The sequence below is a fragment of the Oncorhynchus mykiss genome, chromosome 25, assembly GCF_013265735.2.
Source record: "Oncorhynchus mykiss isolate Arlee chromosome 25, USDA_OmykA_1.1, whole genome shotgun sequence".
Taxonomy (NCBI): Eukaryota; Metazoa; Chordata; class Actinopteri; order Salmoniformes; family Salmonidae; genus Oncorhynchus; species Oncorhynchus mykiss.
Window position 1 is genome coordinate 44,008,317 of NC_048589.1, and position 16,476 is coordinate 44,024,792.

A 16,476-nucleotide genomic window follows, 5' to 3' on the forward strand; every position below is an offset into this window, starting at 1 on the left:
TTGACTTGGACAGATAGACAGATGGATGAAAAGACAAGGTCAAGTGGACTTGGACAGATAGACAGATGAATGAAAGTCAAGGACAAGTGGACAGAAGGATGAAAGAATGAGTCAGGTACCTGTGGCGTGGTCTGGCATGTAGGGAGTGAAACCATACTGTGTGTTGTCATGTCCTCTGGGATCCTGCATACTGGGGGTCGCTGGACAGAGAGATGGAGACAGGCATAAATATATAGCCAGCTATAGTAGACAGGGGGTCGCTGGACAGAGAGATGGAGACACACACACAGAGAGACAGCATGTTTTCACCTTGTGGGTGGTAGCAGGGCTGTGTGTTGCAGGTCTCCAATGTGAGGGGTTTGGGGACATAGTTACAACGTTCCACTGGGTACAGGTTCCTCTCTCTGTCAGAACACATCACCTGGCGCTCACGCAGACCTGACTCACAGCTCTTAGAGCACTGGAGACGGGAGAGGAGGAGAGGAGAGGAGGAGGGGAGGAGGAGAGGAGACGGGAGAGGAGGAGAGGAGAGGAGGAGGAGAGTAGGAGAGGAGACGGGAGAGGAGGAGAGGAGACGGGAGAGGAGGAGAGGAGAGGAGGAGGAGAGGAGACGGGAGAGGAGGAGGAGAGGAGGAGGAGAGGAGGAGAGGAGAGGAGGAGGGGAGGAGGGGAGGAGACGGGAGAGGAGGAGAGGAGGAGGAGGGGAGGAGGAGAGGGGAGGATAAGGGGAGAAGAGGAGGAGAGGTGGAGGAGAGGAGGAGAGGGTAGGAGGAGGAGAGGAGGAGAAGAGGGGAGGAGGAGGATGGGAAGAGGGTAGGAGGGTAGGAAGAGGGGAGGAGGAGGGTAGGAGGGTAGGAAGAGGGGAGGAGGAGGGGAAGAGGGTAGCAGGGTAGGAGGAGGGTAGGAGGAGAAGAGGGGAGGAGGAGGATGGGAAGAGGGTAGGAGGGTAGGAGGAGGGTAGGAGGAGGGCAGGAGGTGAAGAGAGGAGGAGAGGAATGATGTGAGTGTTTAAGCATGCGTGTATGTATGTGTGTGTCTGAGCTTGAGTGTGTGTTAACTGTGTGTGTATGTGTTTGTAACGTCTGTCTGTCAGTCTGTGCCACTCACCAGTCCCCAGTCTCCAACGTGCCAGCTGACAGCCAGTAGGCATGCGGGCATGGAGCAGGGCTGGGCGGCTACAGGGCGGAGTGAGGCGGAGCAGGAGGTGTCTGCTAGCTGGACTGATGCTTCTCCTACACACATCACCTCTCTGGATTGATCCCCTGTCCCACATGTTACTGAACACTGCAGAGTAACACACCACAGTTAGACTGAACACTGCAGAGTAACACACCACAGTCAGACTGAACCCGGCAGAGAACCAGTCAGACTGAACCCGGCAGAGAACCAGTCAGACTGAACCCTGTAGAGAACCAGTCAGACTGAACACGACAGAGAACCAGTCAGACTGAACACGACGGAGAACCAGTCAGACTGAACCCGGCAGAGAACCAGTCAGACTGAACCCGGCAGAGAACCAATCAGACTGAACCCGGCAGAGAACCAGTCAGACTGAACCCGGCAGAGAACCAGTCAGACTGAACCCGGCAGAGAACCAGTCAGACTGAACACGACAGAGAACCAGTCAGACTGAACACGACGGAGAACCAGTCAGACTGAACCCGGCAGAGAACCAGTCATACTGAACCCGGCAGAGAACCAATCAGACTGAACACGGCAGAGAACCAGTCAGACTGAACACGGCAGAGAACCAGTCAGACTGAACACGGCAGAGAACCAGTCAGACTGAACCCGGCAGAGAACCAATCAGACTGAACATGACAGAGAACCAGTCAGACTGAACCCGGCAGAGAACCAGTCAGACTGAACCCGGCAGAGAACCAGTCAGACTGAACACGGCAGAGAACCAGTCAGACTGAACACGGCAGAGAACCAGTCAGACTGAACACGGCAGAGAACCAGTCAGACTGAACACGGCAGAGAACCAGTCAGACTGAACACGGCAGAGAACCAGTCAGACTGAACACGGCAGAGAACCAGTCAGACTGAACACGGCAGAGAACCAGTCAGACTGAACACTGCAGAGAACCAGTCAGACTGAACCCGGCAGAGAACCAGTCAGACTGAACCCGGCAGAGAACCAGTCAGACTGAACACGGCAGAGAACCAATCAGACTGAACACTGCAGAGAACCAGTCAGACTGAACCCGGCAGAGAACCAGTCAGACTGAACCCGGCAGAGAACCAGTCAGACTGAACACTGCTCCGATTCTTTATCACAAAAAAATGGGACTAGTAGGATTGGGGTGAATTCCACTTCAATGCTGTCAATTCAGGTAAATTGATTGAATTAAATTGGATTGGATTGAATTAGATTAGATTGGATTCGATTGGATTAGATCAGATTCAATTGGATTGGATTAGATTCAATTGGATTAGATTGGATTAGATTGGATTAAATTAGATTGGATCAGATAAAATTGGATTAGATTGATTGGATTAGATTGGATTAGATTAAATTGGATTAGATTGGATTAGATTAAATTAGATTGGATCAGATTAAATTGGATGAGATTAAATTGGATGAGATTAAATTGGATTAGATTAAATTAGATTGGATTAGATTGGATTAGATTAAATTAGATTGGATCAGATAAAATTGGATTAGATTGATTGGATTAGATTGGATTAGATTAAATTAGATTGGATTAGATTGGATTAGATTAAATTAGATTGGATCAGATTAAATTGGATTAGATTAAATTGGATTAGATTAAATTGGATTAGATTGGATTCAATTGGATTTGAGTCATCAATTATTGTCTGTTCTTCAAATAAATGGATGTGCTTTATGTACAGAACATTCAAAGAGAGACATACAAACAATTCACGAATACGATAGTTTAAGGAATTCACTCCAACCATGGTGACAATCTACGTATGACTCTCTCATTAGTCAACCCCCGTCGCTCTGCTGCTCAGCTTCAGTACCTACCAGGCTCCAGGCAGAGGCCCTCCAGGAGGCACACAGCTGCATGCTACAGGTCTGCAGGGTGGGCGGGGCTGGAGTGTAGGCTGCACAGACGCCGTCCTCCACCACGCGGGGCCCCGATGCATCATGGGAGACACACTGCACGCTGCGCACCTGGGAACCACCGCCGCACGACACTGAGCATGCGTTCCACTCACCTGTTGTCCAGCTAACAGGAAGTAAAGAGAGACAGGAGTTAACGTTTTGATGTTACTTAGCCCTGAGACACGGCTGTAAACTCCTATGGCAGGGAGTCAAACTCAATTCATGGAGGGCCCAGTGTCACCTGGTTGTCTAGGTCTTCATTAATGAGTTAGGAACTCCCCTCACCTGGTTGTCTAGGTCTTCATTAATGAGTTAGGACCTCCCCGCACCTGGTTGTCTAGGTCTTCATTAAGGAGTTAGGACCTCCCCTCACCTGGTTGTCTAGGTCTTCATTAATGAGTTAGGACCTCCCCTCACCTGGTTGTCTTCATTGGACACAAATGGAAAGGATAAAACAACCAGCAGCCACTCTGCCGTCCAGGAAGTGAGTTTGACAGCCCTGTCCAATGGCGTGTCTCTGAGTGTACAAACATGTCTGAGGGTTAGAAGCTATTCTATTCCTGGTCAGACTCAGTACTGTAGCCACAAACCCCTCCACCTGCAGCTACCCACACCACAGCCCCAGGCCCCCTCCACCCACAGCTACCCACACCACAACCCCAGGCCCACTCCACCCACAGCTATCCACACCACAACCCCAGGCCCCCTCCACCCATAACTACCCACACCACAACCCCAGGCCCCCTCCACCCATAACTACCCACACCACAACCCCAGGCCCCGCCTCCTGCAGCTACCAACACCACAACCCCAGGCCCCCTCCACCCATAGCTACCCACACCACAACCCCAGGCCCCCTCCACCCGCAGCTACCCACACCACAGTCATAAGCTGATGCTACAAACCTCAAAGCAAGCAACTAATCAGGAGGGCTATTCCAGGTTACTACCCCTCACTGGTTAGGCTAGACTTTAACACACTAAAGTCAACAAGCAGTGTTGAATACACATAAAACAGACAGTTAGCTGACAGAGGTTTCCTGTGATCATATACATACACATAGCAACACATAGCAACATAGTGCCCCTAAACACTGGTACTCTACTGAGTTAATACTAATATATAGACACTAGTACTCTACTGGGGGTCAATACTGATATATACACACTAGTGCTCTACTGGGGTCTATACTGATATATACACACTAGTACTCTACTGAGTTAATACTGATATATACACACTAGTACTCTACTGGGGTCTATACTGATATATACACACTAGTACTCTACTGAGTTAATACTGATATATACACAACTACAGTACCTTCGGAAAGTATTCATACCCCTTGACTTTTTACAAATGTTCTTGTATTACAGCCTAAAGTTTATTTTGATTTCTCACCTGTCTATACACAATACCCCATAATCATTTATATAAGTATTCACAGCCCTGAGACAATACATGTTGGAAATCACCTGGCAGCGATTACAGCTGTGAGTCTTTCTGGGTAAGTCTCGAAGAGCTTTTCACACCTGGATTGTACAATATTTGCACATTTTTATTTTGTAAAATCTCTGTCAAGTTCGTTGGCTACACAGCCATTTTCAAGTCTTGCCATATATTCAAGTTCATATATTCATTTATTTCAAGTCCAAACTGTAACTAGGCCACTCAGGAACATTCAATTCAGTGTTATATTTGACCTTGTGCTCTAGGTTTATTGTCCTCCTGAAATGTGTCTCCCAGTTTCTGTTGGAAAGCAGACTGATCTAGAAGAAAAAGAAACGCACACCTATTAAGACGAGGTGCTGGCTAGCAGAGTAGAAAACTAGAAAATAAAAGAGCTCAGATGCAAAAAATGTAATTACCGACGTTTCGACAGCCAAGCTGTCTTCATCGGGGTATAAAGCAGACTGAGCCAGGTTTTCCTCTAGACCTATACCTATGCTTAGCTCTATTCCATTTATTTTTATCCTAAAAAAACTCCCCAGTCCTTAACAATAACAAGCATACCCATAACATGATGCAGACATAAAATAAAATGAATAAAACATAAAATGAATTTCTTGTCCACATTTTTTTCAGTTTAACTTAAGTGCCTTGTTGCAAACAGGATGCATGTTTTGGAATATTTTGTATCTGTACAGGCTTCCTTCTTTTCACTCAGTCAATTAGGTTAGTATTGTGGAGTAACTACAATGTTGTTGATCCATCCTCAGAGTCTCCTATCAGAGCCATTAAACTCTGTGACTATTTTAAAGTCATCATTGGCCTCATGTTGAAATCCCTGAGCAGTTTCCTTCCTCTCCGGCAACTGAGTTAGAAAGGACACCTGTATCTTTGTAGTGACTGGGTGTTTTGATACACCATCCAAAGTGTAATTAATAACTTCACCATGCTCAAAGGGATACTCAATGTCTGCTGTTTTATTTTTACCCATCTACCAATAGGTGCCCTTCTTTGCGAGGCATTGGAAAACCTCCCTGGTCTTTGTGGTGGAAAGTCACTGCTCGACTGAGGGACCTTACAGATAATTGTATGTGTGGGGTACAGAGATGAGGTAGTCATTAAAAAAATCATGATAAACACTACTATTGCACACAGTGTGAGGCCATGCAACTTATTATGTGACTTGTTGAGCACATTTTTACAGAGTTAGTCCATGTGACTTGTTGGGCAAATATTTCCTACTGAACTTATTTAGGCCATAACAAAGGGGTTGAATACTTATTGACTCAAGACATTTCAGCTTTTCATTTTGAATTATTTTGTAAACACTTCTAAAAGCCTAACTCAACTTTGACATTATGGGGTATTGTGTTTAGGCCAGTGACACAAACTCTCAAATTAATCCATTTAAATTCAGAATGTAACAACAAAATATGGAAAAAGTCTAGGGGTATGAACACTTTCTGAAGACCAAACACCCAGACATACTGATAAACACTTGAAGTAGGAAGTTTACATACACGTAGGTTGGAGTCATTAAAACTCTTTCTGGAGACCAAACACCCAGACATACTGATAAACACTTGAAGTAGGAAGTTTACATACACTTAGGTTGGAGTCATTAAAACTCTTTCTGAAGACCAAACACCCAGACATACTGATAAACACTTGAAGTAGGAAGTTTACATACACTTAGGTTGGACTTATTAAAACTTGTTTTTCAACCACTCCACAAATTTCTTGTTAACAAACTAGTTTTGGCAAGTCGGTTAGGACATCTACTTTGTGCATGACACAAGTAATTTTTCCAAAAATTGTTTACAGACAGATTATTTAACTTATAATTCACTGTATCAAATTCCAGTGGGTCAGAAGTTTACATACACTAAGTTGACTCTGCCTTTAAACAGCTTGGAAAATTCCAGAAAATGATGTCATAGCTTTAGAAGCTTCTGATAGGCTAATTGACATCATTTGAGTTAATTGGAGGTGTACCTGTGGATTTATTTCAAGGCCTACCTTCAAACGCAGTGCCTCTTTGCTTGACATCATGGGAAAATCAAAAGAAATCAGCCAAGACCTCAGAAAAAAAATTGTAGACCTCCACAAGTCTGGTTCATCTTTGGGAACAATTTTCAAACGCCTGAAGGTACCACGTTCATCTGTACAAATAGTACGCAAGTATAAACACCATGGGACCACGCAGCTGTCATACTGCTCAGGAAGGAGACGCGTTCTGTCTCCTAGAGATGAACGTACTTTGGTGTGAAAAGAGCAAATCAATCCCAGAACAACAGCAAAGGACCTTGTGAAGATTCTGGAGGAAACAGGTACAAAAGTATCTATATCCACAGTAAAACGAGTCCTATATCGACATAACCTGAAAGGCCGCTCAGCAAGGAAAAAGCCACTGCTCCAAAACCGCCATAAAAAGCCAGTCTACAGTTTGCAACTGCAAATGGGGACAAAGATCATACTTTTTGGAGAAATGTCCTCTGGTCTGATGAAACAAAAATAGAACTGTTTGGCCATAATGACCATAGTTATGTTTGGAGGAAAAAGGGGGAGGCTTGCAAGCTGAAGAACACCATCCCAACCGTGAAGCACGGGGGTGGCAGCATCATGTTGTGGGGGTGCTTTGCTGCAGGAGGGACTGGTGCACTTAACAAAATAGACAGCATCATGAGGAAGAAAATGATGTGGATATATTGAAGCAACATCTCAAGACATCAGTCAGGAAGTTAAAGCTTGGTCGCAAATGGGTCTTCCAAATGGACAATGACCCCAAGCATACTTCCAAAGTTGTGGCAAAATGGCTTAAGGACAACAAAGTCAAGGTATTGGAGTGGCCTTCACAAAGCCCTGACCTCAATCCTATAGAACATCTGGCGGCAGAACTGAAAAAGCGAGTGCGAGCAAGGAGGCCTACGAACCTGACTCAGTTACACCAGCTCTGTCAGGAGGAATGGGACAAAATTCACCCAACTTATTGTGGGAAGCTTTTGGAAGGCTACCCAAAACTTTTGACCCGAGTTAAACAATTGAAAGGCAATGCTACCAAGTACTAATTTAGTGTATGTAAACTTCTGACCCACTGGGAATGTGATGAAAGAAATAAAAGCTGAAATAAATAATTCTCTCTACTATTATTCTGACATTTCACATTCTTAAAATAAAGTGGTGATCCTAACTGACCTAAGACAGGGAATTTTTACTAGGATTAAATGTCAGGAATTGTGGAAAAACTGAGTTTAAATGTATTTGGCTAAAGTGTATGTAAACTTCTGACTTCAACTGTATAGACCAGACCACCATGGGAAGGAGATGGGAGGAGAAGGAGGAGGAGGAGAAAAAGTTTGCATCTCTGAGCTGGTTGCAAGAGGAGGAGGAGATGTGAATGAGGAGGGAGGAGAGGTGAAGGAGAAGGGAGGAGGAGGAGGAGGAGGAGGAGGAGAGAGAGTTTGGATCTCTGAGCTGGCTGCAGGAGGAGGAGGAGGAGAGAGAGTTTGGATCTCTGAGCTGGATAGTTGCCCCTCACCCAACCTGGAGGACAGGCTTCAACACTGAACACAGACTTGAGACACTCAGCCTGAACTCAAACACAGGGAGGACTGCTGCACTGTAGCTGTGTGTTAGAGGTGTACAGGCTTTCTTTGACCTTTTACCAGCAGGTGTCTATAATGTCCAGGTCAGCATTACATTCCTATAGTGGATGATGTGTCTATAATGTCCAGGTTAGCATTACATTCCTATAGTGGATGATGTGTCTATAATGCCCAGGTCAGCATTACATGCCTATAGTGGATGATGTGTTTATAATGTCCAGGTCAGCATTACATTCCTTTAGTGGATGATGTGTCTATAATGTCCAGGTTAGCATTACATGCCTATAGTGGATGATGTGTCTATAATGTCCAGGTCAGCATTACATTCCTTTAGTGGATGATGTGTCTATAATGTCCAGGTTAGCATTACATTCCTATAGTGGATGATGTGTCTATAATGTCCAGGTTAGCATTACATGCCTATAGTGGATGATGTGTCTATAATGCCCAGGTCAGCATTACATTCCTATAGTGGATGATGTGTCTATAATGTCCAGGTCAGCATTACATTCCTTTAGTGGATGATGTGTCTATAATGTCCAGGTTAGCATTACATTCCTATAGTGGATGATGTGTCTATAATGTCCAGGTCAGCATTACATTCCTATAGTGGATGATGTGTCTATAATGCCCAGGTCAGCATTACATTCCTATAGTGGATGATGTGTCTATAATGTCCAGGTCAGCATTACATTCCTTTAGTGGATGATGTGTCTATAATGTCCAGGTTAGCATTACATGCCTATATTGGATGATGTGTCTATAATGTCCAGGTCAGCATTACATTCCTTTAGTGGATGATGTGTCTATAATGCCCAGGTCAGCATTACATGACTATAGTGGATGATGTGTCTATAATGTCCAGGTTAGCATTACATGCCTATATTGGATGCTGTGTCCAGGTTAGCATTACATTCCTGTAGTGGATGATGTGTCTATAATGCCCAGGTTAGCATTACATTCCTATAGTGGATGATGTGTCTATAATGTCCAGGTCAGCATTACATTCCTATAGTGGATGATGTGTCTATAATGTCCAGGTCAGCATTACATTCCTTTAGTGGATGATGTGTCTATAATGTCCAGGTCAGCATTACATGCCTATAGTGGATGATGTGTCTATAATGCCCAGGTTAGCATTACATTCCTATAGTGGATGATGTGTCTATAATGTCCAGGTCAGCATTACATGCCTATAGTGGATGATGTGTCTATAATGTCCAGGTTAGCATTACATGCCTATAGTGGATGATGTGTCTATAATGTCCAGGTCAGCATTACATGCCTATAGTGGATGATGTGTCCAGGTTGGCATTACATTCCTGTAGTGGATGATGTGTCTATAATGTCCAGGTTAGCATTACATGCCTATAGTGGATGATGTGTCTATAATGTCCAGGTTAGCATTACATGCCTATAGTGGATGATGTGTATATAATGCCCAGGTTAGCATTACATGCCTATAGTGGATGATGTGTCTATAATGTCCAGGTTAGCATTACATGCCTATAGTGGATGATGTGTCTATAATGTCCAGGTTAGCATTACATGCCTATAGTGGATGATGTGTCCAGGTTGGCATTACATTCCTGTAGTGGATGATGTGTCTATAATGTCCAGGTCAGCATTACATGCCTATAGTGGATGATGTGTCCAGGTTGGCATTACATTCCTGTAGTGGATGATGTGTCTATAATGTCCAGGTTAGCATTACATGCCTATAGTGGATGATGTGTATATAATGCCCAGGTTAGCATTACATGCCTATAGTGGATGATGTGTCTATAATGTCCAGGTCAGCATTACATTCATATAGTGGATAATATGTCTATAATGTCCAGGTTAGCATTACATGCCTATAGTGGATGATGTGTCGATAATGTCCAGGTCAGCATTACATTCCTATAGTGGATGATGTGTCCAGGTTGGCATTACATTCCTGTAGTGGATGATGTGTCTATAATGTCCAGGTTAGCATTACATGCCTATAGTGGATGATGTGTCTATAATGTCCAGGTCAGCATTACATGCCTATATTGGATGATGTGTCTATAATGTCCAGGTTAGCATTACATGCCTATAGTGGATGATGTGTCTATAATGTCCAGGTTAGCATTACATGCCTATAGTGGATGATGTAGTAAATTAAATATATTGAATCTTTGGCCTACTTGACCTAGTGTATATGAAGACATGATCTCATATACGCACTAACAGTAAACCTCTCTGGATAAGAGTGTCTTCTAAATGACTAACTGTGTAAATATATATCCCCTGTGTTTGAGCTCCGGGGATCAGCGGGGACACCGTAGGCCCTGGGTTACCTGTACACATATGTTCTGGGGCTTTCAGAGGGCGTCCACGCATTTGGCTGATACAGATACGCCATCCTTTATGAACAAGGACAACAACAACAACATCACCCACAACAGTGAGACCTGGGGTGTATTCATTAGTGCACATCGTAGCAAAACCTTTCGTAACCGGGGAAAAAACTTGTTCAACAAAAACAAGAGTTTATTTTGGACAAATTCTGGTAGGTCCCGCCCTGTTTCATTACGTTTGCTTCTGTTTGCTTCAATTTAGTTTCTAGTGAATACACCCCAGACAGCTAGGAGCCCAGCCAGACAGCTAGGAGCCCAGCCAGACAGCTAGGAGTCCAGACAGACAGCTAGGAGCCCAGACAGACAGCTAGGAGTCCAGACAGACAGCTAGGAGTCCAGACAGACAGCTATGAGCCCAGCCAGACAGCTAGGAGCCCAGCCAGACAGCTATAAGTCCTGACAGACAGCTAGGAGCCCAGCCAGACAGCTAGGAGTCCAGACAGACAGCTAGGAGTCCAGACAGACAGCTAGGAGCCCAGCCAGACAGCTAGGAGCCCAGCCAGACAGCTAGAAGTCCAGACAGACAGCTAGGAGCCCAGCCAGACAGCTAGGAGCCCAGCCAGACAGCTAGGAGTCCAGACAGACAGCTAGGAGTCCAGACAGACAGCTAGGAGCCCAGCCAGACAGCTAGGAGTCCAAACAGACAGCTAGGAGTCCAAACAGACAACTAGGAGCCTAGCCAGACAGCTAGGAGCCCAGCCAGACAGCTAGGAGTCCAGACAGACAGCTAGGAGTCCAGACAGACAGCTAGGAGTCCAGACAGACAGCTAGGAGCCCAGCCAGACAGCTAGGAGTCCAGACAGACAGCTAGGAGTCCAGACAGACAGCTAGGAGCCCAGCCAGACAGCTAGGAGCCCAGCCAGACAGCTAGGAGCCCAGCCAGACAGCTAGGAGCCCAGCCAGACAGCTAGGAGTCCAGACAGACTGCTAGGAGTCCAGACACAGCTAGTAGCCCAGCCAGACAGCTAGGAGTCCAGACAGACAGCTAGTAGCCCAGACAGACAGCTTGGAGTCCAGACAGACAGCTAGGAGTCCAGACAGACAGCTAGGAGTCCAGACAGACAGCTAGGAGCCCAGCCAGACAGCTAGGAGCCCAGCCAGACAGCTAGGAGTCCAGACAGACTGCTAGGAGTCCAGACACAGCTAGTAGCCCAGCCAGACAGCTAGGAGTCCAGACACAGCTAGTAGCCCAGCCAGAGCTCCTGCATGGACTAACACTACTGAACCCAGATCAGTCATAACAAGGTATCACTGTACTCCTCCAAAAGCCTTTTCACACCACATTGTCCTTAGCCCCAGGCTAAGACTGGCTCTGGGCTAGCTTAACCCGTAATCACACACACACATTTGTTAACTCTGGACAACGTTTCACAGCTTTTGAGGCACTGACTGTAAATAACTAACACCATTTACTTGAAAAGTCTGTTGTTGATTTCCCAAAAGGAGTTACTGTGATACGTAGCCCCCCCACTAGTGCCCGGCTGACTCACCGACGGGTCTGAGGGCACGTCTGAGGGTTGCAGGTGCGGTTGGTGAGGGGGCGTGGCAGGGCGGTGCACAGGTAGTCTGGGTAGGCCTCGTTATCGATGGCACAGAACACCAGACGGGACTGGTAGCCTAGTGGAGGGAGGAAGAGGGAACAGAAGGAGGAATCAGTCAAGGAGGAAGAAGAAGAAGAAGAAGAAGAAGAAGAAGAAGAAGGACCAAGTCAAGATATGTCAGAAACATCATGTAAACAAAAAGACTCCAGTGACATTAGATTAAAGTAAGGTGACAGATTAAAGTAAGGTGACAGATTAAAGTAAGGTGACAGATTAAAGTAAGGTGACATTAGATTAAAGTAAGGTATTAGATTAAAATAAAGTTACATTAGATTAAAGTAAAGTGACATTAGATTAAAGTAAGGTGACAGATTAAAGTAAGGTATTAGATTAAATAAAATAAAATTAGATTAAATAAAGTGGCATTAGATTAAAATAAGGTGACATTAGATTAAAATAAGGTGACATTAGATTAAAGTAAGGTGACATTAGAGTAAATAAGGTGACATTAGATTAAAATAAAGTGAAATTAGATTAAATAAGGTGACATTAGATTAAAGTAAGGTGACATTAGATTAAAGTAAAATGACATTAGATTAAAATAAGGTGACATTAGATTATAGTAAAGAGGGACTAGGGTTGCAAAATTAGAGTCAATTTCCTGCTTGGAAGATTCCGGATTTCCTGCTTATTCCCTCCTGATTCCGGGATTTTTTTAAATGTAATTTCTGAAAAACCTGGGAATTTGGGGAAAGTAACCAAAATATTGCAACCCCAGAAGGACACGTACCTGATCCACACTCTCTGCTGCAGGTAGACCAGGAGCCGAAGCTCCAGTAGTATCCCTCTCTGGACCGACCGTTAGGGAGGTAGTACTCGTACTCTACTCCCTGATTATGTTCCTGGATGATCAACTGAGGGTGGAGAGAAAGAGAGAAATACATCAAAACCTCTACCTTTATTTAATTTTACTGAGTACAGAGAAAGACAGAGAGACACAGACAGCAAACAGACCTGGGATCAGACTACAACAGACCTGAGACCAGACTACAAACAGACCTGGGATCACACAGCAACAGACCTGGGACCAGACTACAACAGACCTGGGACCAGACAGCAACAGACCTGAGACCAGACTACAACAGACCTGGGATCAGACTACAACAGACCTGGGACCAGACTACAACAGACCTGGGATCAGACTACAACAGACCTGAGACCAGACTACAACAGACCTGAGATCAGACTACAACAGACCTGGGATCAGACTACAACAGACCTGGGACCATACTACAACAGACCTGAGACCAGACTACAACAGACCTGAGACCAGACTACAACAGACCTGGGATCAGACTACTCGTATGGAATTGCTTTACCTACTTTAACTGAATGCCCTGGTTTTGATTCACTCTGGCTGAGTGCGTCTGCGAAAAGAACTAGAGGGGCGATTTCCCAAACACAGATTAAGTCTTGTTCTGGACTAAAGCATTTTTTAATGGAGATCTGTGTTTCCCGGGAAACTGCCCGTATATGACTCAAATGTCAAATTAGAAGGTACTTTAAAACACGTGACATAAACACCAGTGTTTCAGGTCTATAACAGCCGAGGAGGTCGTTGTGTGACTCTGACCTTGTCACACCCTGACCATAGTTTGCTTTGTATGTTTCCATGTTTTGGTTGGTCAGGGAGTGATCTGAGTGGGCATTCTATGTTTACATGTCTAGTTTGTCTAGTTCTATGTTTGGCCTGATATGGTTCTCAATCGGAGGCAGGTGTTGGTCATTGTCTCTGATTGGGAACCATATTTAGGTAGCCTGTTTGGTGTTGGGTTTTGTGGGTGATTGTCCTTGTTCTGTCGCTGTGTTACTTTGCACCAGTATTAGGCTGTTTCGGTTTTCATGTTACGTTTATTTGTTTTTGTATTTGATCGTGTTTACTTTGTTTGATTAAACATGAAAACCGTTACAGACCACTTTTTGTGTTGTTGTGATTTTTATATTTTCATAACAATTGTCAGGAACCATGAGTACATACATACAAAATGAAATTACAACCCCCCCCCACCCCCCCCCCCAGATCATTAGAGACAGAAGGACTAGAGTTCAGTCACAGATCATTACAGACAGAAGGACTAGAGTTCAGAGTCACAGATCATTATAGACAGAAGGACTAGAGTTCAGAGTCACAGATCATTACAGACAGAAGGACTAGAGTTCAGATTCACAGATCATTACAGACAGAAGGACTAGAGTTCAGAGTCACAGATCATTACAGACAGAAGGACTAGAGTTCAGAGTCACAGATCATTACAGACAGAAGGACTAGAGTTCAGAGTCACAGATCATTACAGACAAAAGGACTAGAGTTCAGAGTCACAGATCATTACAGACAGAAGGACTAGAGTTCAGAGTCACAGATCATTACAGACAGAAGGACTAGAGTTCAGTCACAGATCATTACAGACAGAAGGACTAGAGTACAGAGTCACAGATCATTACAGACAGAAGGACTAGAGTTCAGAGTCACAGATCATTACAGACAGAAGGACTAGAGTTCAGTCACAGATCATTACAGACAGAAGGACTAGAGTTCAGAGTCACAGATCATTATAGACAGAAGGACTAGAGTTCAGTCACAGATCATTACAGACAGAAGGACTAGAGTTCAGAGTCACAGATCATTAGAGACAGAAGGACTAGAGTTCAGAGTCACAGATCATTAGAGACAGAAGGACTAGAGTTCAGAGTCACAGATCATTATAGACAGAAGGACTAGAGTTCAGTCACAGATCATTATAGACAGAAGGACTAGAGTTCAGAGTCACAGATCATTATAGACAGAAGGACTAGAGTTCAGTCACAGATCATTACAGACAGAAGGACTAGAGTTCAGAGTCACAGATCATTAGAGACAGAAGGACTAGAGTTCAGAGTCACAGATCATTAGAGACAGAAGGACTAGAGTTCAGAGTCACAGATCATTAGAGCCAGAAGGACTAGAACCTAATCCCCCCCCCCCCAAGGAACTAAAGGATCAACTGACTCTGACCTCTATAACCAGCGGCTCGGTGGTGGGTCCACGACCGATGATGGTCTCAGGAGTCATCTCTCCCTCAGCCCCTCTCTGGTAGTATAGCATGGTGCCAGCTACTGGAGTGGTCCTAGAGAACTCAATCACCCAGTGGCCGTTCAGGTAGTACTCACCACGCAGGTTCTTAACGGCTGGTGAAACAGACACAGACAGACAGAGACAGACAGACAGAGACAAAGACAGGCAGACACAGAGACAAGCAGAGACAAAGACAGGCAGACACAGAGACAGGCAGAGACACAGACAGACAGAGACAGACAGACAGAGACAAAGACAGGCAGACACAGAGACAGGCAGAGACAAAGACAGGCAGACACAGACAGAGACGGCAGAGACAGGCAGAGAGAGAGACAGACAGAGACAAAGACAGGCAGACACAGAGACAGGCAGAGACAAAGACAGGCAGACACAGACAGAGACAGCAGAGACAGGCAGAGAGAGACAGAGACAAAGACAGGCAGACACAGAGACAGGCAGAGACAAAGACAGGCAGACACAGACAGAGACGGCAGAGACAGGCAGAGAGAGAGACAGACAGAGACAAAGACAGGCAGACACAGAGACAGACAGAGACAAAGACAGGCAGACACAGAGACAGGCAGAGACAAAGACAGGCAGACACAGACAGAGACGGCAGAGACAGGCAGAGAGAGAGACAGGCAGAGAGAGAGACAGGCAGACACAGAGTCAGGCAGAGACAAAGACAGGCAGACACAGACAGAGACGGCAGAGACAGGCAGAGAGAGAGACAGGCAGAGACAAACAGAGACAGGCAGAGACAGAGACAGGCAGAGACAAACAGAGACAGACAGAGACAAAGACAGGCAGACACAGACAGAGACGGGCAGAGACAGGCAGAGACAGAGACAGGCAGAGATGGGCAGAGACAGGCAGAGATAGAGACAGGCAGAGATGGGCAGAGACAGGCAGAGATAGACAGACAGACACAAACACAGACAGACACAGCGAGAGACAGAGAGAGACAGACAGAGACAGACAGAGACACAGACAGACAGAGACAGACACAGACACAGAGTTCGGAGTCACAGATCATTAGAGACAGAAGGACTAGAGTTCAGAGTCACAGATCATTAGAGACAGAAGGACTAGAGTTCAGAATTACAGATCATTAGAGACAGAAGGACTAGAGTTCAGAGTCACAGATCATTACAGACAGAAGGACTAGAGTTCAGAGACAGAAGAGACAGAAGGACTAGAGTTCAGAGTCACAGATCATTAGAGACAGAAGGACTAGAGTTCAGTCACAGATCATTAGAGACAGAAGGACTAGAGTTCAGAGTGACAGATCATTATAGACAGAAGGACT

The 16,476-nt window shown here is 45.1% G+C and overlaps 1 protein-coding gene across 2 annotated transcripts in view; it reads right to left on the reverse strand.

Annotated features, from left to right (window-relative positions):
• LOC110505942 (papilin-like) overlaps window positions 1-16,476 on the reverse strand; it is a 65,104-nt gene that overhangs the window by 9,149 nt on the left and 39,479 nt on the right. The window contains exons 9-16 of one of the 2 annotated variants that reach the window (XM_036962902.1): window positions 15,108-15,280; window positions 12,846-12,969; window positions 12,005-12,131; window positions 10,455-10,520; window positions 2,996-3,200; window positions 1,108-1,284; window positions 310-460; window positions 120-200 (exon numbers count right to left, since the gene is read on the reverse strand). In XM_036962902.1, coding sequence (XP_036818797.1) covers window positions 120-200; window positions 310-460; window positions 1,108-1,284; window positions 2,996-3,200; window positions 10,455-10,520; window positions 12,005-12,131; window positions 12,846-12,969; window positions 15,108-15,280 — 1,104 coding nt within the window. The remainder of the gene's footprint in view (window positions 1-119; window positions 201-309; window positions 461-1,107; window positions 1,285-2,995; window positions 3,201-10,454; window positions 10,521-12,004; window positions 12,132-12,845; window positions 12,970-15,107; window positions 15,281-16,476) is intronic. The other variant, XM_036962903.1, reaches the window with a different exon arrangement.